Raw genomic sequence first — 25,304 nt, 5'->3', positions numbered from 1 at the left:
CCATCTCCCCCCACCCCTGAGTACATGTTAAAAAAAAAAAAATAAAAATTTATGACTTGGGGTGAGCCATGAGCTGCTTTCTTCTTCAAAATCATTGATTTATTTAATTTAATTTAATTTTCCACTCATGTATGTTTTGCGGGTTTTTTTTCTTCTGTGTTTTGCCTGCAGGGATGCCTGCAGTCTGTAATCCAGGCATGGTGCCAGTGGCAATACCACCTCCTGCGGTCAACCCTCAGCACCTGTGTAATGAAGAGGACCTGAAGTCTATCCAGGACATGTTTCCCAACATGGACAGGGAAGTAATCCGCTCAGTGCTTGAAGCTCAGAGGGGGAACAAGGATGCAGCTATCAACTCCTTGCTTCAGATAGCTGAAGAATCATAGATTCGCACTTCCTGCATAGTCCTTGTCCTCGATGCCACTTATTTTTACTTGCCAAGCCAGGGATTTAGCTAGAGGAAGAATGTCCCAGCAGCTTTCTGTTAGCGAGCGCATCCTGTGTGAAAGATTGTACCCCTTTTCTCCTTGGACATTTGGATCTTTTTCACTTTCTTTCTCAATCTGTACATACTCAGTTTAGCTTGTGTCCTACAGTACAGCATTGAAGCATCTTTACTATCAGCTATGCCCTGTGTAGTTATGTTCTGATGGGGTGGGGAGTAATGCTGCTTTTTTTTTTCTTTCTCTCCCCCTTTTCATAAACTTGTTCTTACAAAGTAACTCTATGCAGTACAGGATTTACTACTGTTTGTTAGGTTGGAAAAAACCTTCCCCCCGCGCGCCCCCCCCCCCCCCCGGAAGGCTTCCTCTTTAAACATAATTGATCTGTTAAAGTATTTAGGTTTCATCAAGCAGCCTGTGTCTGCCAGAAATTAAAAGAAAGACCCTTACCTTGTCCTGTGGTGTTTAGTTATTGCTGTGATATATTCAGTTTCTGATTGAAGATTTTTTGTTTAATAAGCAAATTTCTTAAATTGTGCTGTTGGTGTTTGTAATGAGCATCTTCTATTCAGTTAGTCATCATACACCAAAGCAATATATTACCTGGTGTGCATTTGGGGCTTTATCCTCCCATACGGTGTTGTTATGTATCTGTAAAATCCTAACAAGTAACTTTTAACTCGTACAGTATGTATTGCTGTGGCAGAGAGCGGGACTGAGCCTTAATGTACTCCCACAGTTAATTGCACTCTACCTACTTCTGCATTCCCATGGCTGTTTCAAAGGATAAGTGCAGAAGGCAAGATTTTTATTTTCTTTCTACCTGGAAAGTTACTGAAGCCGTAAACAATTATTTAAGGTGTTGTCTTACATTAAAAAAGCAGAAATCTATGACCTGGTTATAAGGCTTCTTTCTTTACACCTTTATTTCAGCAAAATTACAGTTTTGTATTAGTGGAAAAATTGTGTATTTTCCTGTAATCTGAAATAAGAAGCACGAGTAGTAGCTTCAGAATCTTTGAATGGCATTATGAGTTACTCAGTGGTTTGTTAGACTACAGCTGCTGTAGTCAATTTATGAATATTTGATGCAGATGGAAATAAATTCTTTGCGAGAGAAAATTTAACATATCTGAGTTTATAGCCTAATCCTCAGAGGAGGTTGGAGGTTGCTTGTATTTATTGTTAGTGTTATTTTTTCAGATAACAGTTCATTTTGGAGCTGCAGAATCTTACAGTATGCACCAGTTACACCCGCTGGATAAAGTTCTGCGGTGTCTGTTTTTGTAGATGGTAAAGTAATGCACTTTAAATAGTATGCACCAGTTTATTTTTCCAGTGATGTGCAATGTTGCTGTTTTATCTTTGTGATGTTTGATTTCAAATACTTTCTACAATAGCCATAGACCTTTATATTTTCAAGAGCTGGAATGAATGTACACTTGAAATCTAGGCTCGTGAGTGATTCGTGAGAACATTAGAGCTGGGTTTGGAATAGGAAAAAGGGACCCATATTCCCTTCTTCCCCACACTTTGTCTCATGTTCCACGATTAAAATATTTTCTTCATTATCTGCTGAAAAGCTGATTTTATTTCCTCCCCCCTTACATTCAAGAAGCCGTTAGGTAGCACTGGCAGTAGAGCATTACTATTTATTTTTTTATGATTAAAAGTGATACTGAAACTTTAAAATACAGCACCAAAAATCATCCCAGCTTCTGAGCTTTTAAAGCTGTCTTTTCATAATGTATGATTTTAAGTTTTTAATCCCAAATGAATCCCTTACCACCTTAAATTTACTGTTGAAAGGGTAAGTGTCTTCACACATCTTCCAATTGGCTTTTCAATAATGAGATTCAAAGCTATAGTTTGTGTCCTTCAGTTGTAGAGTTACCGCATTTTATTTTCTAAAATAAAACGGGTGTTCTTCAAGAAGTTAGTCTTGCCCCTTCCCTACAATCATGGTAAATTTTTTGAGGTGTTTAGTCTTTATAGCACAGGGTTTTGTGACATCTTCACCCAAAAAGGGTAAATCTTGGTAAGGATTTAATGCTTCGATATCTCCAGGAAGAGTGTCTTGCTCTAACCTTTACACAGATAACATGAATTGCTAGGGATGGAACAATTCAGGGAAAATGTATATATTTAAATTTTTATATTAAAACGTTGGGATCCATAATACAGCTTTTTATAAAAGCAAATGGTCGTGGTTCAACTTAATGGCTGGTAAATCGTACTGCATCCTATTAAGCTCAATTGCAAGCACAGAATAAACGCCTTTCAGTCCTAACCACGGGAGGGGTAAGTGCGAATGTTGGGGTCGCCAGGTTTATTCATAAACTGGGCTGGGGCCTCTGGGGGAGGCTCTTGACTCTAGAATTTTTTTTGTTCTTTTTAAGCAAATATTAGACAAAACAGGGTGGATGTGTGAGTTGAAGATGGGACGTGTAGGAGCAGTATGGCCAGTAGATAGATTTCAGCACGTTACACTATACTTAACTATTTGTTCTGGGGAATTTTTGTCTTGATTTTAATTAAGCATTATAGCTGAAACTCTTATGTCAAGATGTGCTACTTTTATCTTTTTAAAAAGAACAGAACACTTACCATAAGCCTGTTCAGCTTTTCAGCATATATATCCTCTCAGTCAAACTGTTCATTGTCAGGTTTGAATTGGAAAGAGGTGAAAAAAGGCAGGGAACGTGTGGTTATCTAGCGTCTGTGGAATTCAGGTGTTGGAGCTGAAGGTCTGTTTCTTGATTTAAAACAAAGAAGTTGTCACCCGCTATGACTGTAGCTTTTGACAAAATGCTAATGGGATAATGCTACGTTTGATGCTGCTCTTCTACTCAACAGCTTTCAGCAGCTTGGAGCCAAAGCCAGCTGTGTAAGACAGGCATCTGCTAAAAGTCAGTGCTCTTAGTACTAGTCTGAGTCCTGCCAAGAGCCTAAACTTGCTAAAGGTAGGAATGTTTTTTGTCTAGCTAGATCCTTGCTACTTTCTTCTCTACTGCTCTTTGCATCTGCTGATGGTACTGAATGTTTTTTCCCTTACAAATGTTACTGCTTGTTTGGTTGATATGTAATACCATACAGAGGATGTTTTTTGCTGTAATAATTCTGAAGACATTGTTTCTCTGTATTGAGGTCCAGTGTCCAAATGTGTTTCTTGCACTCTAAAGTACATTAACTTTTTCATTCTAATTTAATAAATATATCATCTAAATGAAAGTGTATTACGTCTCTGTTGGAGGGCACCACAATTTGAGTCTTCGTCTGTAGACTAGTCTAGAATTCAAGTATCAGTTACTGTCTTACTTTGGTCTTTTGCTTGTTAGTTAACAAGTTATGATGGTTCATACTGTGATCATCTGATGGGACTAGGATGGTAAGGGCTGGAAAGTGTTGAAGCATTCCTCTGGGCGGGTGCCTCTTTCTGCCTCGCCTGGGTGCCACACTCCAGGAAACGTTACGGTGTCAGAGACCCGGAGGGTGGAATGAGGCCACAGCAGGGTTGCGTTGGTGGAAGGACAACGTTGGAGGGCAGGGAAGGAGGGAAGAAGAGTGTGTGGGTATGGAGGAGATGCTCTGCTGCGTGAAGGGGCTGAGACGTCTCCAGATGACAGTGGTGTCCAGGTGAAGAGTTACAAATAGACCTTGTCCGTGTGCCGGTTTAGCTGCAGTAAGAGCTGGCTTTATCTGCTGGTATATAACGAATGAATGTTAAAGATCTGGTTCACATAGCATCTCTGACTGCAGAGCTGGCTTGGAAGTTCTGACATGGTGTCCCTCGTTCCGAGTTGTTGCCCCTCCCGCGTTCCTGCGGCCTGTTTGCTGCTCCCAGCTGTTGGGCTGGTGCCGGCAGCGGGCTGTCCGCAGCGCTCCTGCTCGCCGTCAATACGCGCCTCGGCGTGTGGGGCGAACACTGCGCTGAGCCTGTGGAGGGAGGAGGGAACCAGCCAGGCTGTGATGGCGCGGAACCTGCTCTTGCAAGTGGTACCAGCCGGCTGGTGTGGTGCTGCCCGGGGCGGCCAGAGCAGCCGCCTCTCACGGCAGGTGACTAACGAACCTGATCATTGCAGTCACGAGGTGGCCGTTTCATGAGTGAGGTTCTTCATTTAAACAACAACATCTGCTTCTCTCCATAAATGTGAGGTTTGATTCGGAGCTTCCTGATACCAGCAGGAATATTTTCACTGGACTCAGTGGTTTGGATCGGGCTCTGCTTCGTTGCAGGTCACACGGTAAGTGCTGGCGTGAGAGAGGCTTTGGGTTACTGTTCCATTTTCAGATGTCTTTTGTTCATCAACTCTGCGTTTCCTTGATTGTTAATTGATCACGTCTATAAAGCTTTAATATACATTTATTTGGATGTTTTGATTTGATTCAAGTCCTACTAACGGAATAGGCTATTGGTTTAACCTGTATGCTGCTGCTGGCGGAGATCACTGCACAGAAGATGCTCCCCCGAGGTACCTGCTTGTTGGGTTTTCAGATAGCACTGCTAAGAAGTCGTGAAGGGGAGACTGTTGTTTTTTTCAGCTCAAATCAAAGATCAGCATATGGCTTGTAGCAGGATGACTGAGAACTCTTTCCCTCTTCATCCTAAATAATACATTTGAAGTGCTGGTTTTGTCCATTCGCAAAAGACCACTTGAAGCTACTAAAATGTGGGCGTCTGAATGACAAAACCTTGGCAGGATGATGCCAAAAGAAATGATGATTTTATTTTTCGTTTATGGCACAGAGTATTATGTGAATACTTTAAAATGATAAATTTAAATACTCCTGTTGAAACAACTGGTAAGACAAATCTGGTAACTGCTTTGGAGCACGCTTTTTTAAAAAAAAAAAAATTAAAAAATGGAAAGATGGTTTGTGTGTGTCTTGGAGGTTTCAGCATCTTCACACAGCATGGAAGCAAGAAGTGGCTGAATACTTCCCACCATGCTTCAGGACTTAAATTCATGTGAGCTGGAGCCTCGTTACCTGAGGACCAGGAATATTCGAGGGAACGTTTCAAAAGAATTAACGTGAGCTGGGTCTTCACTGCTAAAATACAGGAGAACCGCTAAAATGTACCTCAGGAGTGGCTCAGCCTGATGGGCTAATCTGAGTATTTTTATATTGAAGGTGATCCGTTGCTGCTGTCTTCAGTGCAGGGAACAAAACCGACAGTGAAAGCAGCTGGGAAAATCGGAGAAGCTTAATCACTGCAGTGCTGCGGTGTCAGCTGTCAGCGTGACCGTAAGGACTATGTTGTTACCGTCTCTGTATGAACAACCACAGTGCTGCTGTGATATTAGATGTTAGGATGCATTGTGGTTTTGTTTCTTTGATTGTCAGTTTTACGTTTGAAATAAAAACGCTTGTTTTGCTGTTACGTGAGTTGGGTTGGATGGGGTGAAGGAAGCTTATGCAAAAGAAATTCTCAATCCTTTTCTGCTGGAGGCAAAATCCAATTAAGAGTCTTTCAGTACCGCAGAGGCTTTAGAAAGTGGAATAAATAAAAATGGGTTCAAGGTCTGCAATGCTTTGATTTTTAGATCTCAATCAAAAAATGTATGATTTCTGTAACAAATACAAATGGAGTGTGGTTGGTCGTTTAAAGGAGGTCAGTGATTTCTGGTCCCTTCTGACATTGCAGGAAGGAGGTATTCTTTAATTTGTAGCCAACTCCTTGTAAAGTTCTCGGTCCCCAAAATCATGAAGATGTCAGGGCTTTGTGCGATGCTCTGCATCAGGCAGGCCCTTTGGCACGCACCTCCCGCATTCAGGCTTGGGGTAAGTGAGCGGTGTGCGCTCCTGTTCGCTGCCGCTGCGGTAGCTGGGGAGCCTCGTACGCCAAATCGGAGACTGACCTGATCTTGTCAGCAACATGATCTTGAGGCTCAGGAAACAAATGTGTGAAACCAGGAGATGCAGAAGTGAAGGTATCCGGGAGAATGTTCTGGCGTAACTCGGGGCCAGGAAGCGCGTTGCCTCTTACTGAATGGGATCTGCGTCAGCAGGTGGTACCTTGTTACCTGCAGCGGCAACAGCAGCAGTGCAGGAACTGCGTGTGTGGGGTAAGTAGATGACATGAGTGAACATGTCAAATTCTTTAGACATAAAGTTAGTGTATTAAAAACATGGGAAGTGGTATCAAATGTGAATAGAGGGAGGGAGGTGAATGGAGTCAGGAGCCAAAATCAACAAGAGAGCTTCTTAAATCACTGCCTGGAGGTGCCGTTTCAAAAGATGAACTGGGAAAAGTTACACTGAAGGTGAGGAGGAAAGAGAAATGGTGTAAGGGGAGGGGGGCGTGTATTTATCCTGGTGTTTAGTATTTCTATATTGTGCAAATTTTTTCAAAATAAGCTTCAGACCCAGGGAAAGATGGATAAATAAAGGCCTGCTGTTCTTTAACCAAAATGATTTGGAGCTGTTGTTTCCCAGCTTACAGGATAGTTTCATTCAGTCTTTCAAATGACTTTTACTCTGTTGGGCTGTTTTCCAGTTCCCCACCTGACTGCACGTTGGCATTTTCTGTTTTGGAAAGCCTGGAGCAAGCACGGGCCGGTAACGTGTTTGGGGAGGTGAAGGGCCCTGCACGAGTGTTGTGCAGGTATCTTGCCCGTGTGGCTTGTTAAATTGTACTAAATTCTGTCCTCCAACTGATCAACTCTGGGTATATATTGTAGATACTAATTTAAAACTTAACAGATGCTTTTCATGTGATTAAGTATTACAGTTCCACACATGCCCTGACGTTCACAGGACAACAGCATTTCCTAGGTATTCACCCAGCTTAGATCATCAGACAATAAAACCTGCCAATGGCTTTATTTGCAGTGGGACGTTTTAATCAGTGAGCTGTTTGAGATTCTCAGTGTGGTTGACAGATTTGTTTAGAAGAAGTTGTATTGACACATCAATAAACACTATGGGCAGTTACACCATAGATACGTGTATTAGTAGGTAACATTCCTAGCACAGTAGTCCCTGTGATTGACTAGTTAGTGGAACAGGAAAAGGAGTGTTCCCTTCCCTGGTGTAGGTAAGTGCTTTTCTATGCTAATTCTTAATTTTCAGTGAAGCATCAGTATATTTGATCGTGGTAAATACCGTAGGATGAGAAGGCAGCACTTTCTGATTGATTTGACACCTCATGGAAATGACGGGAAAGAGCTCGGGGTTTATTTCATATTACATACTGTTTCTTGTTTAAAATATTATCCGTTAACTTGTAGTTCTGTGTTTTGCTGCTGTGATTGTACATATAACTATTCAGAAATTTTGCTATAAAAATAAGGCGTACATGCATTTTCTCCTTCTGGTTCTAAGGAGCTTGATCTAGTACACAATAGCAAGAGATACTTTAACATCAATGGTAACTTCTTGTGTATCGAACAAATGTATGTCTTCATGTTTTCTTATTTAGCTGATCTCTGTGCTTTCAAGTAATTCCTAGAGGTCCCTTGGACTTGTAGTTTGCTCCAAAGAGAAATCTGCATGCTTGCCTCCTCCTGAATCCCATTTACTTAAAAGTGTAAATCCCTCAGGTTTTCTTCTGTGTAGGCTTAAGGAGAAAAAAAAGGTACAAAAATAGATGTTCCTAAAAAAAATAAAATGATTGAAAGCTGTATTTTAAGGAGAGCAGAGAAAATTCAGTGGTTTTCTTTGCAGTGGACTGATTGGAAAAAAAAAAAAAAAAAACAAAAAAAAACCAAACAAACAAACAAAAAAAAACCACACAAATAAAACCCCACAGACCGACCTCCTCCCCCCCCCAAAAAAAAAAAAACACACCACACAAAACAACTCAAACAAAAACAAACAAAAAAAAAAACCAAACAAACAAACAAAAAAAATACTCAAACCTCCAAAAACCCACTAGTCAAGATTCTCTTCTAAGCGGTGAGTTGTGGTGCTGATCTGGCTGGTTTTTTTCATGATCACAATACTTGATCTGTAGTTTTGGATTGCAGTGCCATCTCCAAATTAAACTCCCAGGTAAACTATCAGCTACCTGGCAATAATGTGGTATTCGGCTTTGAGAAATAGCCTCTGCATCTTCCCTAATTGAGGAACTGAAAATTTAAAAGTAACGTTATGTGCTAATATAATTGATGTCTGATGGATGAAGGTGCTCTGCAAGGCTTAGTGTTCCCAGCGGAATTAAAAGAGTAGTTGCTGGTTCGGTTTTCTTCAGAGAAGCGAGCAGTGACCGTCAGAGGGCAGCTGAAGCCTTAAACATCTTTACCTGGTGCTTAAAGGAGTTGAGGAAAACCTGCACCAAGTTGACAAATCTGCCTAATTGTCCACACTGCTTAATCCTGACGTGGCAGCAGGTCTGGCAGCAGGTCGTGCCTCTGAAGGCACGATACATAGGGATCTACTGATTTCATTCCAGGATCGCGTTCCACTTCTAAATAAACGTGTATAAAACATGCAATTATTTGCTCAGACAGTTACCCTGTGTTTTTCAGCCGAGCCTCCAGGGCAGATTCCAGGCTTTGTACTGTAACATCTACTGACAAGGTAAACGCTCCAAACCGCTCAGGTAAAGGTGATGAGCTAAGATGAGCTACCGTGAGAAAAGGCAGCCAGTATTCTCACTGTGAAAATCCATTCCAAATCTTTTAGGTAGCACAGGAAACAAATGTGCAGTTTAAAAACATCCTGAACCTCTTTATGAATATTGTTAAAACTATGGGCAGGAGAATTTTCTGATTTTACTGAGTTCATTGACCACACTTTTAAGAAATCTTCAAGTAATAGGAGCTTCCGTTCATACATAGATTTGTTTCTTCAGCTGAAGAAGTGAGCACTGATTTCTACAACCAGATGCGTTTAGATTTAGATCCTGAAATGGTAGTGATGGATGAAGTTTTCTCTTCCTTTTTTTTTTTTTTTTTTTTATACTTGTCTAGTGGCCCTCTCCACTAATTACAGGGGAAACAAACTACAGCCTGCCTGTTCCCTCCATCTGGACAACTAGGGTACAGCGAGCAAATGAGAGGGGCATTTATCTCCGCGCCTTTGACGCCCGCGCGCAGAGCTGTTAGGACCTGTGTGGGGGGATTTAACCTCACCCAGGAGAACGGTTTTGAGAGCGTCTTTGTTCCCAAAGGCTGCTAGAGAATATACCAGCTGAGGTAACGCCCTGATGCCACTGGACTCTGTCATTTAGGCAACGGGGATGGGTGTCAAACCGTCACCAGTCACAGAAACTGAAAAATAAGAGACAAAACAAAGAGAAGAGCCTTCTCCCTGTCACTGTGATGTCTGTTTGGCCCATTACATCCATAACAACACACAGTAAAACTTCCTCTAGGCACAGGAGTTAAGTGCAATGTAGCTACAATTTTTTCTGGTTTGTTTTTTAGAGACCCCTTAAACCCCTTTTTTCCCCAGAAATCCCCAGTTTTGTGATCAAAAGGAAACAATTCACCTATTTCTGTAATTTAAACAAGAATATTTCAGTCATCTATTTTTACTCTTGACTATTGTAGCACTTTAAAAAACCCACAAAACACACAAACCCCAAGATTTAATTATTTGACTGATATTTTTATTATTTTTTTTTACAAGTAAGAAATGAGAAAAGGTGATGACAAACTGATGTAGGAGCCCTTAAAGAAAGAGCACAAGGTATCCTGGGGAAAACAGGATTCCAGCTTTCCTAGGGTGCCTGCTTGCTTTTCCATGTGACCTTCTCTCTCTTCTGCTGACTTTTCCCTGGGGAGCCAGGCGCTGCGGAGGTTTCTGCAGTGCATGCAGTCATACACAGGCATTGCTCCACGTAGGCATAGTTATAATTTATGCTTGTTCCATTTTGGCAAGTCAGGGTCACCTCTCTTCTGTGGCTGCTGAGCTCCTGGCAGCAGCTACACTCATGTTGCATCTGGTTTGCTTCAAAGGAGTATCTGTGTTGCGCCAGGGAAAGAAAATACCACTTCTCATTAAAAACCTGACACAGAGAAGCCCCCCAGTGTCACTTGTCTTGGGGGTTCGGCGTGTGTGTTGGGGTTTTGTTGTACAGCCTCCCACCCCCTCCCTCGAATGTGATTTTAATTACCTGTCTCTTTAGTAGTGCAAGTTGCTTCCATTGAGTCTGATTCTACTCAATGGAATCATATAAAGGCAGTAACTTCCTTGCTATTCTGGGATCATAGAATCACGTAGGTTGGAAAAGACCCTTAAAATCAGCAAGTCGTGCCCTGCATCCTGCTCCCAGCCCTTGCAGACGGGTGTCCCTTTGGGGACCTCCCCACGTTGCTAGGGCCACCCATGAAGGGCTGACAGTGGCTCAGTGAGCACTTCTGTCAGCTCCCTCGGTACCCTGCAGTGGCTGATTGAGAGACCAGTATTAATGAGGTATAAATGAGGCCGTAGAGATGCTGAATTAAGTGTTTGGAACTCACATGGAGAAGCCAGGACAAGTGCCTTGGCAGTAGGCCAGCTCAACAGGTTCGGAAGATTCGCAGTCACTGTGGTGGATCACAGTTGTTTTGCTGTGAACTTTGCAGGTTTGACCTTCATAAAAAGAGAGGGGTGGGGGTGGAAATGGATACTTCACATCACCAGTTCAGAACTAAATGACTGCTAACACAATTTTGAAGTGCGTGATGTCTGATGATTGGGATCGGCAGTGTGTGACGGGGGTGGTGGATGCTGTGTAATGTATCTGGAGTTTTCAGGTTGTCCTGTGTCCGCTGCCCAGTGGCTTTGGAAGGTAATGAATGCAGAGGCTTAAGCGCTGGTGCTTGGGGTTGTGGTATTTAGTATCAGGAAAACAAATCTGCTTTTTCCTTTTTGCATAGATAGTGAAACACAGTGTCTTGATAAACAGAGTAAGTGAAAACTTGAGGGTGGGGGTGGGGCGGGGGGAGGAATCTTTCCATCCACTTAAAGATAGAAGTTGAATACAGTGCTCTTCAAGTAGAAAACGTGAGTACAGCATTACTTACGTTTGCATATTTTGCAGCAGCCATCGGGAGTAGTCTCTGTTTCATCCTTTGCAAAAATAAGGAAGAAGGGTTTGTGTTAATGCACAGATGACAGTCGTGAGTAAGAAAATAAATTACCATCACCGATACTGGGCAGAAGGCTCCTCTGTGATGAATGAAAGGATGGATCACTTACTGTCGTGTGTCCCCCCCCCAGAAGTCTTGCATCTTTGTAGCCACATGCAGAAATAGTTAGCTTTTCTTATTACTAACATTACAAGATTAATTTCATTCTGAAGACATTCCTGCAACTTTAGCGAAAGCAATTTGTTGTGTTCTTCCTTGCCTCTCCTTGTTCTTTTAAACTGCTTTCAATCAATGAAGAATTGATTCAAACTTACAGGATCGCACTCCTTGGGGTTGTACTCAGGGCATACTTTTTTAGTTTGGACTGCAACAAATTGATCTTCAATTTTTTCACATTTGTAATGGCTGCAATGATCTAGTACCAGGATGTCGTCAACCTAAGATTTCATAAGAAAAGCAAAGAATTAGGTTTTTTTCACTGTAATCAAGTATAGTATGATTACTTAAAAAATGCCTGAGCTAATTAAGCTCTCACACCTCAAAGATTCTAAGATGCTTCTGACCTTTCAAGCAGCAAAAGCAAAATTTTGCAAACTAGCTGGCTTGGAAGTTGAAATCCTGGATCTGAGCATTCATACTATGGATTAAGAACCATTACCCAGTTATTCACGTGTATCAAGAAGTTGTTATCCCTAGTGTTCAGTTCAGAAAACTGGTGTGTTGTTTTCAGAGTATTTCAGTATTAATTAGACTTTTACTAGTAAGAAACGTGAGTTGACTCTTGGCCAATGCACGTTAGAAAAGCTAATGGAGAGATCTGAAAACGCAAGGAATACTTACATTGAGCACGTGGATGGTGCCGTTACCTAGTTGGATGCTGCAAGCAACTGGAACGCACTTCCCGCAGCACTTTCCATCCTCAGTCGTATACTGATGACCCTGCTCACGAGGATACAAAAGTATTTTGATTTGATGATGGAGAATTCTAGTCTTCTCCTAACTGAGGGCTGACGGCAGCCTAGAGGAGGTGAACTCACCGGTGGGCAAGACGTTTCACACTGAACTCTCTCACAGCGCATAATATTTGCCTTAGTCACTGGATCTTTCTCAGAGGTGCAGGTACAATTAACGCATGAATCGTTTACTACTGACATTCCAACCTGGAAGACGGAAAAACAATTAAAATGGCAACTGTTTCTAGATGATGTATAGGCAGAGAGGAAAGCATTGCTGAGAACCGTTAAGGTTGCTGAAATGCCAGTGCAACGGAGCTGTTAACTCTCTTAGAAGATAAAGTTGTTTGGCTTTATGCCTTGCAAGAAAGGACACATTAGGAGGAAACTAATGGAGCAGTACAAAGGGGAAAAGTAAATTAATAAAATACAGGTAAGACTGGTTTGTACTGCCTCATTATTGTGCCAGCTTTTTAATGCTCCATTTATGAGGTTTTTTCCCCTGTATGTCATGTTATGTGGTTATAAAACAATTATAACTTAGAAATGGAGATCAAAATAGTTGGATTTGTATGCAGATACATAAGCAGAGATACAAATTTAAACATGGATTTCAGTCTTTCTGAAATGTGTCCCCAAAAGACTTCAGTGCTAATGTTTAAATTTTGACTAAATGATTTAAGTGTACCAAGTTTAGCAAAAAAATTTAGGTATCAAATAAAGCATAAATCGTAGCTTTATGTTTGAAGGTTCTCTGGGCTTATTTCAACGAGCGGATGAGTCTGGGCTTGTTTGGAAAATTTGTTGATTCCAGAAATGAGTTTAAAAAGAAAGTACATCACTAAAATGGTACGCTTGTGTTTCACGCTGTGTGTTGAGGAACTCTTCTGTGGCAGTTTTGGTTTTGACATTAGAAAAAAAATGTAAGGACTAGAGATATAAAACATGTACTGGGAAAATAATGTTCTCAAAGGCTTATTTTGGTGCAAAGGTTGTACATTTCACTTTCGGCAATATACCACTGTAAGTATAACATTCTTACCTTGTACAGCGTACCGTTGTGCACGCAGATGCCATCGAATGGGTCTGGAAAACCAACAATAAAAAAAAAAATCTGGAGTAAACAGAAATTGTGAGACTCCTAAGTAGTCAAGATGTTAGCAAGTTTTTTTAGTAGCATGGAGATTACTGAAAACTTGCATTCAGTCCCCCTCTGCATGCTTAGACCTTGTATCTAGTGTAGCTGACTGTTTAAGTCTCATCTTTGAAATTAGCTAGAAGAGTTGAGGAGGAATGGCTTCAAGCTTGAACGATGCGTGGAAAAAGTCCCTTTTTTGCTCTTCTGATACCGGGTTAACCACAAATTGAGTTAGCTGTTTCTTCTTCAAAACCTAGAAGTCTAGTAACCTTCAAAGGTGCTTCAGTGATTGATTCTTCATGACCTCTTAGAACATGGCTTGGATGGAAGATTGACTCGGAGTGGGGAAAAGGGTATTCTTACTGTGGTAATAGAAATAATTGGACAATGTGGCGGAGCCCGTTCATGCCTTTCACAGAACTACTTCATACTTGGCTGTTCCATTGTTTTCTGTTTTGAGATTTAATTTATGGCTACCTTTTTATTCTTTTGTATAAATATATGTATAAAAATATGTTTATAAAAATTATGTACACAAATAGACATTAAACTTGGATTTTTAAGTATTCATGAGCATTCAAGAGCAGCATAATTATTGTTTTGCATACACTGACAATTCAGTTACTGATTACAATTCACTGATCTATTGCTTTGTGTTACTTGCTTTTATAGTTAAATTTTCTGCTGGCTTATTCTTGTGTTTATGCATCTAGTTTAGCTATGGTTAGGCTGATGTTAACATGCTCCAATGTTACATTAATAATATTAAATAAAAGGCATGAATAATCTTTATGAATACAGATACAGAAATAGTTGAGCAACATAGACCACTTGAAGGTTTAAAGTAGTATCCGTCTCTCCCACCCATTCCAATCCTCTCAGCAAACTTCATCAAAAATAGCATTTTGTTTTCAAACAAACTTATAATGCATATTTAGCCAAAAATGGGTGCATGTTCACTGAGCCAGAATAGTCTAAGGAAGGTTTTGCTGTTACCATGATACCCAAAGAACTCATCTAGGTATGAACGGAAGTGCAAATGTAATTTACCAGTCTGTGGCCTGGTATTTATATATGTATTTTTAATACTTACTGCACTTAAATTCAGGACAGCATGGGTCTTTTGGTGGTTTTACAGTCTCCAAATAGAACCCCAGTTCACACTCTGGTGGCTGAACAGACTGGCATAGGACCGGCCGGCATTGTGTGGTAGCAGTGCGGGGGTCGCAGACACACTCCTGGCATTCACTTGTCCAGTTCTCTCCAGGCTAAAAATATGGAAATGGTTTATTCTTAAGTGCTCTCTCACCCTCGCTGCTCTGTTTCAACATAAAATAGACTCTTAAAATAGGTAGGGCATTGAGATTAGAGTTTTCTTAGCCTGTGTTTGCAGGCCTTAAGAACAGGCAAGCTAAGATTGCAGAATTTTCTTCTGTATAGAAAGAATGAGAATTTGCCACTTTCATTGCTGGTCTACTTATTTCTATGATATTTAAATGTTTTTTATTTAAGAAAAAAGTCTCTGCTGTGGTATTAGTGAGCTTTTCCGTCTCCAGATTACTTAAAAGCCTAGTAATGCCAGGCTGGAGAATTGTGCGCTATCAGGTCATTTGTAATGTGACCAGCTGTGCACTGAAATACCTACAAGTTGACTTGATTTGGCTGTTAGAGGACAGAGATTGGGCTGGTGTTGCAGCAGTGATACATTAGAAAATAACAAGGGGAACCACCTTTCGTGAAGGATTGACATCAGTACAGTTTCTTCCTGCTGAGGTTGTTGTGCGGGGTGTTGCTGAGGTTGTTCCTGGGGTGGTTGGAGGACATGGCCCCAGGGTCGGGGCAATTTCACATTCCTCACTGCAAAGTCCATAAACCTTGCAGCCAGCTGCGTCTGTTATGGTGTATACCAGTTCCCCTGTGGAGGAAAATTGAAGAAGAAATTAAAAGACCAATGAAAACACTTAGGCAAAGAAAACAAGAAAATACTGTGAAAATGTATTCATGTATTAAAAGTTCTGTATTTGATGATTTTCAGTGGTTATCTTTAATTAAGTAGAATATTAAGGGTCTATATTGCTTATGAAATTTTTTTATAACTGTAAAATAAGACACTTACCAGGAGAAAATAAATTACCATACATGTGACAAAAACATGGAGTTGTTCTGCTTGATGTAACGTATGTAGTTGCTTCTATTGTGACAGGTGTGCTGGGGGAAAGACTGGAGATGGCCGAAGTGTTTGTTGTAACGTGACTTGATTGTGATGTACCGGTTGTAGCTACTGTTGAGCACAAAACAAACACTAGTTTACAACACAGGATTTTGATCTCATAATTTTACGTATTGGAGAGAACTGTGCACCGTTCCATCCAACATTTTGGATGCCCTCAAATATTTGACCTACTGCTAAGTGGAGACTGTGAAAATCCTTTAGCTCTATGCTAAATATCATCTGAGATTTCACAAATATTATGACGTTTAGCTCTAACGTATTCAAAAGTTTCAAACTCACCACTGTCTCCCTCAAGCTCAGGATAAGTTGTATCAAGGCATGGGGTTCACACACATCTAACAGATATTAACAGCAGAGGGAAATGTAGATGAAAAAGTGGTTTAGGTACTGGATGAAATAGTGATGGCAGACAGAAGAAGTCACAGAAAACAATGATATGAATTTTGTCATAGTGAAACAGCTGTTTATAAGCTTTCCAGAAGTAGACAATGACATATCTGGCGTGGCTGTGGTAGTGAAACGTCTGGGGAAAACAATGGGGACACCACCTCATCCAGTAGAAGAAAAAGATGCTTGAATAATACCTGTACGGCCCCTCGTGCTTGTAGTCGCTAACTGGGTGGAGGGAGTAGTGGGTGCTCTTGTAGTCTTGCTTGTCACCGTGGAGGTTTCTGTGTGAGCAGACGTGGTCGTGGGTGTTGTGGTGCTTCCTGGAGTGGTCCTGGAGGTGCTGGTGGTGCTGCTGGAGTAGGTGGACACTGTTGCTGTGGGTGTGCTGGTGGTTGCACCTGTTGTTGGAGTGGAAGAGGTCCCTGTGGTGCTGCTTGTGCTTGTAGGTGTGGCAGTGGGACCGGGGACAGCTGTGGTGCCAGTGGTGGTGGTTGTCACTGGTGGGTGGGATATGGTGGAGGCTGTAGTGGTGGATGTTGGAGTCTTGCTTGTCACCGTGGAGGTTTCTGTGCGAGCAGACGTGGTCATGGGTGTTGTGGTGCTTCCTGGAGTGGTCCTGGAGGTGCTGGTGGTGCTGCTGGAGTAGGTGAGCACTGTTGCTGTGGGTGTGCTGGTGGTTGCACCTGTTGTTGGAGTGGGAGAGGTCCTTGTGGTGCTGCTTGTGCTGGTGGGTGTGGTGGTGGTTGTGCGTTCTGTTGGTGTGACAGTGGGACTGGGGACAGCTGTGGTGCCAGTGGTGGTGGTTGTTACTGGTGGCGGTGGCGTGGTGGAGGCAGTCGCGGTTGATGTTAGAGTCTCGGTTGTCACAATGGATGTTCCTGTAGAGGAGACTGTGGTGGAGGGGCCTGCACTGGTGGTTGGCGGTGATGCTGTTGTGCAGCCATCACGGTCACAGCACAGCACCCTGATCTCGTAGTTGAAGCACATGGGGTACTTTTTGATCTGGTCCTTGTTTCTGCACACAAGCCCCGCGTCAAGGCTGCACTCAAACTTCTGTCCCAGTTTGTCCAGATCCCTGTCAGGGTAATCTTTAGCACGGCACTCGATGCCTTGAGGCTCGTCGCACAGGTCATAGCCGGCGGCTCGGATTTTGGCAAACGTCTCTATGTCTCCGTTTTCACTTCCAGGTTGAGGGGAATCCACGTCAAACCACTGGGTCCAGGCACAGCAGCTCGTTGTGCTGTGGGGGATGTGGGAGGGACGGGTGGGTGATGTGGTGGACACTGTTGGTGTGGGTGTGCTGGTGGTTGCACCTGTTGTTGGAGTGGGAGAGATACTTGTGGTGCTGGCCGTGCTGGTGGGTGTGGTGGTGGTTGTGCGTTCTGTTGGTGTGGCAGTGGGACTGGGGACAGCTGTGGTGCCAGTGGTGGTGGTTGTCACTGGTGGGTGGGATATGGTGGAGGCTGTAGTGGTGGATGTTGGAGTCTTGCTAGTCACAGTGGAGGTTTCTGTGTGAGCAGTCGTGGTCGTGGGTGTTGTGGTCCTTCCTGGAGTGGTCCTGGAGGTGCTGGTGGTGCTGCTGGAGTAGGTGGGCACTGTTGCTGTGGGTGTGCTGGTGGTTGCACCTGTTGTTGGAGTGGGAGAGGTCCTTGTGGTGCTGGCCGTGCTGGTGGGTGTGGTGGTGGTTGTGCGTTCTGTTGGTGTGGCAGTGGGACTGGGGACAGCTGTGGTGCCAGTGGTGGTGGTTGTCACTGGTGGGTGGGCTGTGGTGGAGGCAGTAGTGGTGGATGTTGGAGTCTTGCTAGTCACAGTGGAGGTTTCTGTGTGAGCAGACGTGGTCATGGGTGTTGTGGTGCTTCCTGGAGTTGTTCTGGAGGTGCTGGTGGTGCTGCTGGAGTAGGTGGGCACTGTTGCTGTGGGTGTGCTGGTGGTTGCACCTGTTGTTGGAGTGGGAGAGGTCCTTGTGGTGCTGCTTGTGCTGGTGGGTGTGGTGGTGGTTGTGCGTTCTGTTGGTGTGACAGTGGGACTGGGGACAGCTGTGGTGCCAGTGGTGGAGGCTGTAGTGATGGATGTTGGAGTCTTGCTTGTCACAGTGGAGGTTTCTGTGTGAGCAGTCGTGGTCATGGGTGTTGTGGTCCTTCCTGGAGTGGTCCTGGAGGTGCTGGTGGTGCTGCTGGAGAAGGTGGGCACTGTTGCTGTGGGTGTGCTGGTGGTTACACCTGTTGTTGGAGTGGGAGAGATCCTTATGGTACTGGCCGTGCTGGTGGGTGTGGTGGTGGTTGTGCGTTCTGTTGGTGTGACAGTGGGACTGGGGACAGCTGTGGTGCCAGTGGTGGTGGTTGTCACTGGTGGGTGGGCTGTGGTGGAGGCAGTAGTGGTGGATGTTGGAGTCTTGCTTGTCACCGTGGAGGTTTCTGTGTGAGCAGTCGTGGTCGTGGGTGTTGTGGTGCTTCCTGGAGTGGTCCTGGAGGTGCTGGTGGTGCTGCTGGAGGAGGTGGGCACTGTTGCTGTGGGTGTGCTGGTGGTTGCACCTGTTGTTGGAGTGGGAGAGGTCCTTGTGGTGCTGCTTGTGCTGGTGGGTGTGGTGGTGGTTGTGCGTTCTGTTGGTGTGGCAGTGGGACTGGGGACAGCTGTGGTGCCAGTGGTGGTGGTTGTTACTGGTGGCGGTGGCGTGGTGGAGGCAGTCGCGGTTGATGTTAGAGTCTCAGTTGTCACAGTGGATGTTCCTGTAGAGGAGACTGTGGTGGAGGGGCCTGCACTGGTGGTTGGCGGTGATGCTGTTGTGCAGCCATCACGGTCACAGCACAGCACCCTGATCTCGTAGTTGAAGCACATGGGGTACTTTTTGATCTGGTCCTTGTTTCTGCACACAAGCCCCGCGTCAAGGCTGCACTCAAACTTCTGTCCCAGTTTGTCCAGATCCCTGTCAGGGTAATCTTTAGCACGGCACTCGATGCCTTGAGGCTCGTCGCACAGGTCATAGCCGGCAGCTCGGATTTTGGCAAACGTCTCTATGTCTCCGTTTTCACTTCCAGGTTGAGGGGAATCCACGTCAAACCACTGGGTCCAGGCACAGCAGCTCGTTGTGCTGTGGGGGATGTGGGAGGGACGGGTGGGTGATGTGATGGACACTGTTGGTGTGGGTGTGCTGGTGGTTGCACCTGTTGTTGGAGTGGGAGAGATACTTGTGGTGCTGGCCGTGCTGGTGGGTGTGGTGGTGGTTGTGCGTTCTGTTGGTGTGGCAGTGGGACTGGGGACAGCTGTGGTGCCAGTGGTGGTGGTTGTCACTGGTGGGTGGGCTGTGGTGGAGGCAGTAGTGGTGGATGTTGGAGTCTTGCTAGTCACAGTGGAGGTTTCTGTGTGAGCAGACGTGGTCATGGGTGTTGTGGTGCTTCCTGGAGTTGTTCTGGAGGTGCTGGTGGTGCTGCTGGAGGAGGTGGGCACTGTTGCTGTGGGTGTGCTGGTGGTTGCACCTGTTGTTGGAGTGGGAGAGGTCCTTGTGGTGCTGCTTGTGCTGGTGGGTGTGGTGGTGGTTGTGCGTTCTGTTGGTGTGACAGTGGGACTGGGGACAGCTGTGGTGCCAGTGGTGGTGGTTGTTACTGGTGGCGGTGGCGTGGTGGAGGCAGTCGCGGTTGATGTTAGAGTCTCGGTTGTCACAATGGATGTTCCTGTAGAGGAGACTGTGGTGGAGGGGCCTGCACTGGTGGTTGGCGGTGATGCTGTTGTGCAGCCATCACGGTCACAGCACAGCACCCTGATCTCGTAGTTGAAGCACATGGGGTACTTTTTGATCTGGTCCTTGTTTCTGCACACAAGCCCCGCGTCAAGGCTGCACTCAAACTTCTGTCCCAGTTTGTCCAGATCCCTGTCAGGGTAATCTTTAGCACGGCACTCGATGCCTTGAGGCTCGTCGCACAGGTCATAGCCGGCAGCTCGGATTTTGGCAAACGTCTCTATGTCTCCGTTTTCACTTCCAGGTTGAGGGGAATCCACGTCAAACCACTGGGTCCAGGCACAGCAGCTCGTTGTGCTGTGGGGGATGTGGGAGGGACGGGTGGGTGATGTGGTGGACACTGTTGGTGTGGGTGTGCTGGTGGTTGCACCTGTTGTTGGAGTGGGAGAGATACTTGTGGTGCTGGCCGTGCTGGTGGGTGTGGTGGTGGTTGTGCGTTCTGTTGGTGTGGCAGTGGGACTGGGGACAGCTGTGGTGCCAGTGGTGGTGGTTGTCACTGGTGGGTGGGCTGTGGTGGAGGCAGTAGTGGTGGATGTTGGAGTCTTGCTAGTCACAGTGGAGGTTTCTGTGTGAGCAGACGTGGTCATGGGTGTTGTGGTGCTTCCTGGAGTTGTTCTGGAGGTGCTGGTGGTGCTGCTGGAGTAGGTGGGCACTGTTGCTGTGGGTGTGCTGGTGGTTGCACCTGTTGTTGGAGTGGGAGAGGTCCTTGTGGTGCTGCTTGTGCTGGTGGGTGTGGTGGCGGTTGTGCGTTCTGTTGGTGCGGCAGTGGGACTGGGGACAGCTGTGGTGCCAGTGGTGGAGGCTGTAGTGATGGATGTTGGAGTCTTGCTTGTCACAGTGGAGGTTTCTGTGTGAGCAGTCGTGGTCATGGGTGTTGTGGTGCTTCCTGGAGTTGTTCTGGAGGTGCTGGTGGTGCTGCTGGAGGAGGTGGGCACTGTTGCTGTGGGTGTGCTGGTGGTTGCACCTGTTGTTGGAGTGGGAGAGGTCCTTGTGGTGCTGGCCGTGCTGGTGGGTGTGGTGGTGGTGGTTGTGTGTTCTGTTGGTGTGACAGTGGGACTGGGGACAGCTGTGGTGCCAGTGGTGGTGGTTGATAGATGGGATGTGGTGGAGGCTGTAGTGGTGGATGTTGGAGTCTTGCTTGTCACCGTGGAGGTTTCTGTGTGAGCAGTCGTGGTCGTGGGTGTGGTGGTGCTTCCTGGAGTGGTCCTGGAGGTGCTGGTGGTGCTGCTGGCTGAGGTGGGCACTGTTGCTGTGGGTGTGCTGGTGGTTGCACCTGTTGTTGGAGTGGGAGAGGTCCTTGTGGTGCTGCTTGTGCTGGTGGGTGTGGTGGTGGTTGTGCGTTCTGTTGGTGTGACAGTGGGACTGGGGACAGCTGTGGTGCCAGTGGTGGTGGTTGTTACTGGTGGCGGTGGCGTGGTGGAGGCAGTCGCGGTTGATGTTAGAGTCTCGGTTGTCACAATGGATGTTCCTGTAGAGGAGACTGTGGTGGAGGGGCCTGCACTGGTGGTTGGCGGTGATGCTGTTGTGCAGCCATCACGGTCACAGCACAGCACCCTGATCTCGTAGTTGAAGCACATGGGGTACTTTTTGATCTGGTCCTTGTTTCTGCACACAAGCCCCGCGTCAAGGCTGCACTCAAACTTCTGTCCCAGTTTGTCCAGATCCCTGTCAGGGTAATCTTTAGCACGGCACTCGATGCCTTGAGGCTCGTCGCACAGGTCATAGCCGGCAGCTCGGATTTTGGCAAACGTCTCTATGTCTCCGTTTTCACTTCCAGGTTGAGGGGAATCCACGTCAAACCACTGGGTCCAGGCACAGCAGCTCGTTGTGCTGTGGGGGATGTGGGAGGGACGGGTGGGTGATGTGGTGGACACTGTTGGTGTGGGTGTGCTGGTGGTTGCACCTGTTGTTGGAGTGGGAGAGATACTTGTGGTGCTGGCCGTGCTGGTGGGTGTGGTGGTGGTTGTGCGTTCTGTTGGTGTGGCAGTGGGACTGGGGACAGCTGTGGTGCCAGTGGTGGTGGTTGTCACTGGTGGGTGGGCTGTGGTGGAGGCAGTAGTGGTGGATGTTGGAGTCTTGCTAGTCACAGTGGAGGTTTCTGTGTGAGCAGACGTGGTCATGGGTGTTGTGGTGCTTCCTGGAGTTGTTCTGGAGGTGCTGGTGGTGCTGCTGGAGGAGGTGGGCACTGTTGCTGTGGGTGTGCTGGTGGTTGCACCTGTTGTTGGAGTGGGAGAGGTCCTTGTGGTGCTGCTTGTGCTGGTGGGTGTGGTGGTGGTTGTGCGTTCTGTTGGTGTGACAGTGGGACTGGGGACAGCTGTGGTGCCAGTGGTGGTGGTTGTTACTGGTGGCGGTGGCGTGGTGGAGGCAGTCGCGGTTGATGTTAGAGTCTCGGTTGTCACAATGGATGTTCCTGTAGAGGAGACTGTGGTGGAGGGGCCTGCACTGGTGGTTGGCGGTGATGCTGTTGTGCAGCCATCACGGTCACAGCACAGCACCCTGATCTCGTAGTTGAAGCACATGGGGTACTTTTTGATCTGGTCCTTGTTTCTGCACACAAGCCCCGCGTCAAGGCTGCACTCAAACTTCTGTCCCAGTTTGTCCAGATCCCTGTCAGGGTAATCTTTAGCACGGCACTCGATGCCTTGAGGCTCGTCGCACAGGTCATAGCCGGCGGCTCGGATTTTGGCAAACGTCTCTATGTCTCCGTTTTCACTTCCAGGTTGAGGGGAATCCACGTCAAACCACTGGGTCCAGGCACAGCAGCTCGTTGTGCTGTGGGGGATGTGGGAGGGACGGGTGGGTGATGTGGTGGACACTGTTGGTGTGGGTGTGCTGGTGCTTGTGCCTGATTTGGGAGTGGGAGAGATACTTGTGGTACTGGCTGTGCTGGTGGGTGTGGTGGTGGTTGTGCGTTCTGTTGGTGTGGCAGTGGGACTGGGGACAGCTGTGGTGGTGGTTGTCACTGGTGGGTGGGCTGTGGTGGAGGCAGTAGTGGTAGATGTTGGAGTCTTGCTAGTCACAGTGGAGGTTTCTGTGTGAGCAGACATGGTCGTGGGTGTTGTGGTCCTTCCTGGAGTGGTCCTGGAGGTGCTGGTGGTGCTGCTGGAGTAGGTGGGCACTGTTGCTGTGGGTGTGCTGGTGGTTGCACCTGTTGTTGGAGTGGGAGAGGTCCTTGTGGTACTGGACGTGCTGGTGGGTGTGGTGGTGGTTGTGCGTTCTGTTGGTATGGCAGTGGGACTGGGGACAGCTGTGGTGCCAGTAGTGGTGGTTGATAGATGGGATGTGGTGGAGGCAGTAGTGGTGGATGTTGGAGTCTTGCTAGTCACAGTGGAGGTTTCTGTGTGAGCAGACATGGTCGTGGGTGTTGTGGTTCTTCCTGGAGTTGTTCTGGAGGTGCTGCTGGTGCTGCTGGCTGAGGTGGGCACTGTTGCTGTGGTTGTGCTGGTGGTTGCACCTTTTGTTGGAGTGGGAGAGGTCCTTGTGGTGCTGCTTGTGCTGGTGGATGTGATGGTGGTTTTAACGTTTATTGGCAGGGCTGTGGGACTTGAAACGACTGTGGTGCCAGGGGTGATTGTCATTATGGTCTGTTTGGCTGTGGAGACAGAAATGTTTGATGTTATAATCTTTGTTGCCGTAGTGAAGGTTTCTGTCTGAGCAGATATAGTCTTGGACATTGTGGTGCTTTCTGGAGTGGTCCTGGAGGTGCTGGTGGTGCTGCTGGAGTAGGTGGGCACTGTTGCTGTGGGTGTGCTGGTGGTTGCACCTGTTGTTGGAGTGGGAGAGGTCCTTGTGGTGCTGCTTGTGCTGGTGGGTGTGGTGGTGGTTGTGCGTTCTCTTGGTGCGGCAGTGGGACTGGGGACAGCTGTGGTGCCAGTGGTGGTGGTTGTCACTGGTGGGTGGGATGTGGTGGAGGCAGTCGTAGTTGATGTTGTAGTCCTGGTTGTCACCGTGGAGGTTTCTGTGTGAGCAGACGTGGTCGTTGTTATTGTGGTGCTTCTTGGAGTGGTCCTGGAGGTGCTGGTGGTGTTGCTGGCTGAGGTGGGCCCTTTTGTTGTGGGTATGATGACGTTGATTGTGGTTTGTGTTTGAAGTGGTGAGGTCTTTATGGTACTGGCCGTGCTGGTGGGTGTGATGATAGACGTTCTGGTGGGCGTGATGATGGTTGTGCTTACTGTTCGCATGGTAGTGGGACTGGGGACAGCCGTGCTGCCAGTGGTGGTTGTCACTGGTGGAGGAGATGTGATGTAGGCGGTAGTGGGTGTTGTTGTAGTCTCAGTTGCCAGAGTGGACGTTTTTGGTGTTATTGGCTTTGTCTGGTAAGCTGTTGTTGAGACTGCTGATGTCTTTGTTGTGTGTGAAATTTCAGTTTGAGGAGTTGGTTCTTTGGCTGGCGGTGTCTGGGTGTTGTTTTTTTGTGATTCAGTTGTAGTTGTTTCTGGTGTTGGTTTTATTGTTGTCTGTGTAGGAGGTCGTGTTGCATTTACAGCCGTAGTGATTTTTTCTGTGGTTCTTGGTGTTGTAGGTTGTATTTCAGAACATGGTATGTAGCTGCAGCATGATATTCTGATTTCGTAATTATAGCATTGCTTAGATTGTTGGTCTGTGTTATTGCATGTTAATCCTCTGGTTTGACTACATTCTACTGTTTGGTTAAGATTGTTTATGTCTATATCTGGGTGTTCTTTGGCTCTGCATTGAACAGCATCTGGATGTTCACACACAGTGTGTCCTTTGTTTCTGAGATTTTCAAATGTTTCATAATCTCCACTGTCCTCTCTGTTTTCAGGCTGTGTGCAATCATACCATTCTGACCATGCACATACCTTCTTCACACATACGGTTGTCGTTACTGTAATTAAAAGGAGGAAATATAAGTCTTGTCTGTTCTTGTTAAGGAGAGCACCAGGAAAAAATTATTCATCTTCCATACACTTTAATGTTGCATGTAATATTATATATTATAATGTAGTATTTTAAAGCTAATTAATTTGTTTTGACAGTCTTGAATTTAATTTCTAAGGTATGTTTTGATATCATGTCTGTATTATTTTTCTAGTGGTACTTTATGTGACATTTATTAAAAGATTTTGGTTAAACATAGATGAAATTATATCCTTTATGTGGAATTCATATATAGCATGATTACTATGGTATAAGTAAGAGGAGGTTAACACTTAACTGCATAACCACACAGGCTTTAAAATGTTTTTACAGGTAATGACTTTTCTACTTATTTTAAAATTATATATTGAAATATATTTATAAATATAAAAATGTATGTAACATATATATTTGGTATATAATACATTATAATACACCATACACATAAAATTTATAATCTAATGTTTCTTTTCATATACTTAGCATTATGAAGTTAACCATGTGGAATATAT

The 25,304-nt window shown here is 45.7% G+C and overlaps 2 protein-coding genes across 5 annotated transcripts in view; one reads left to right on the top strand and one right to left on the bottom strand.

Annotated features, from left to right (window-relative positions):
- The window catches only part of TOLLIP (toll interacting protein), a 73,324-nt gene extending 65,269 nt beyond the window's left edge, over nucleotides 1-8,055 (top strand). For 3 of the 4 annotated variants that reach the window (XM_080404070.1, XM_080404071.1, XM_080404067.1), the window contains one exon: nucleotides 172-8,055. In XM_080404070.1, the coding sequence (XP_080260196.1) occupies nucleotides 172-386 (215 nt within the window). In that variant the 3' untranslated portion in view covers nucleotides 387-8,055. The remainder of the gene's footprint in view (nucleotides 1-171) is intronic. The other variant, XR_013930707.1, reaches the window with a different exon arrangement.
- LOC308071056 (uncharacterized protein) overlaps nucleotides 2,770-25,304 on the bottom strand; it is a gene marked incomplete at its 5' end in the record, with an annotated part of 49,957 nt that continues 27,422 nt past the window's right edge. Inside the window, one exon of the mRNA XM_080405917.1 lies at nucleotides 2,770-24,760. Coding sequence (XP_080262043.1) covers nucleotides 16,338-24,760 — 8,423 coding nt within the window. The 3' untranslated portion in view covers nucleotides 2,770-16,337. The remainder of the gene's footprint in view (nucleotides 24,761-25,304) is intronic.

The sequence above is a fragment of the Falco punctatus genome (genome assembly GCF_963210335.1).
Source record: "Falco punctatus genome assembly, chromosome: 10".
NCBI classification, from domain to species: domain Eukaryota; kingdom Metazoa; phylum Chordata; class Aves; order Falconiformes; family Falconidae; genus Falco; species Falco punctatus.
This window is presented reverse-complemented; position numbering and strand designations above follow the sequence as displayed.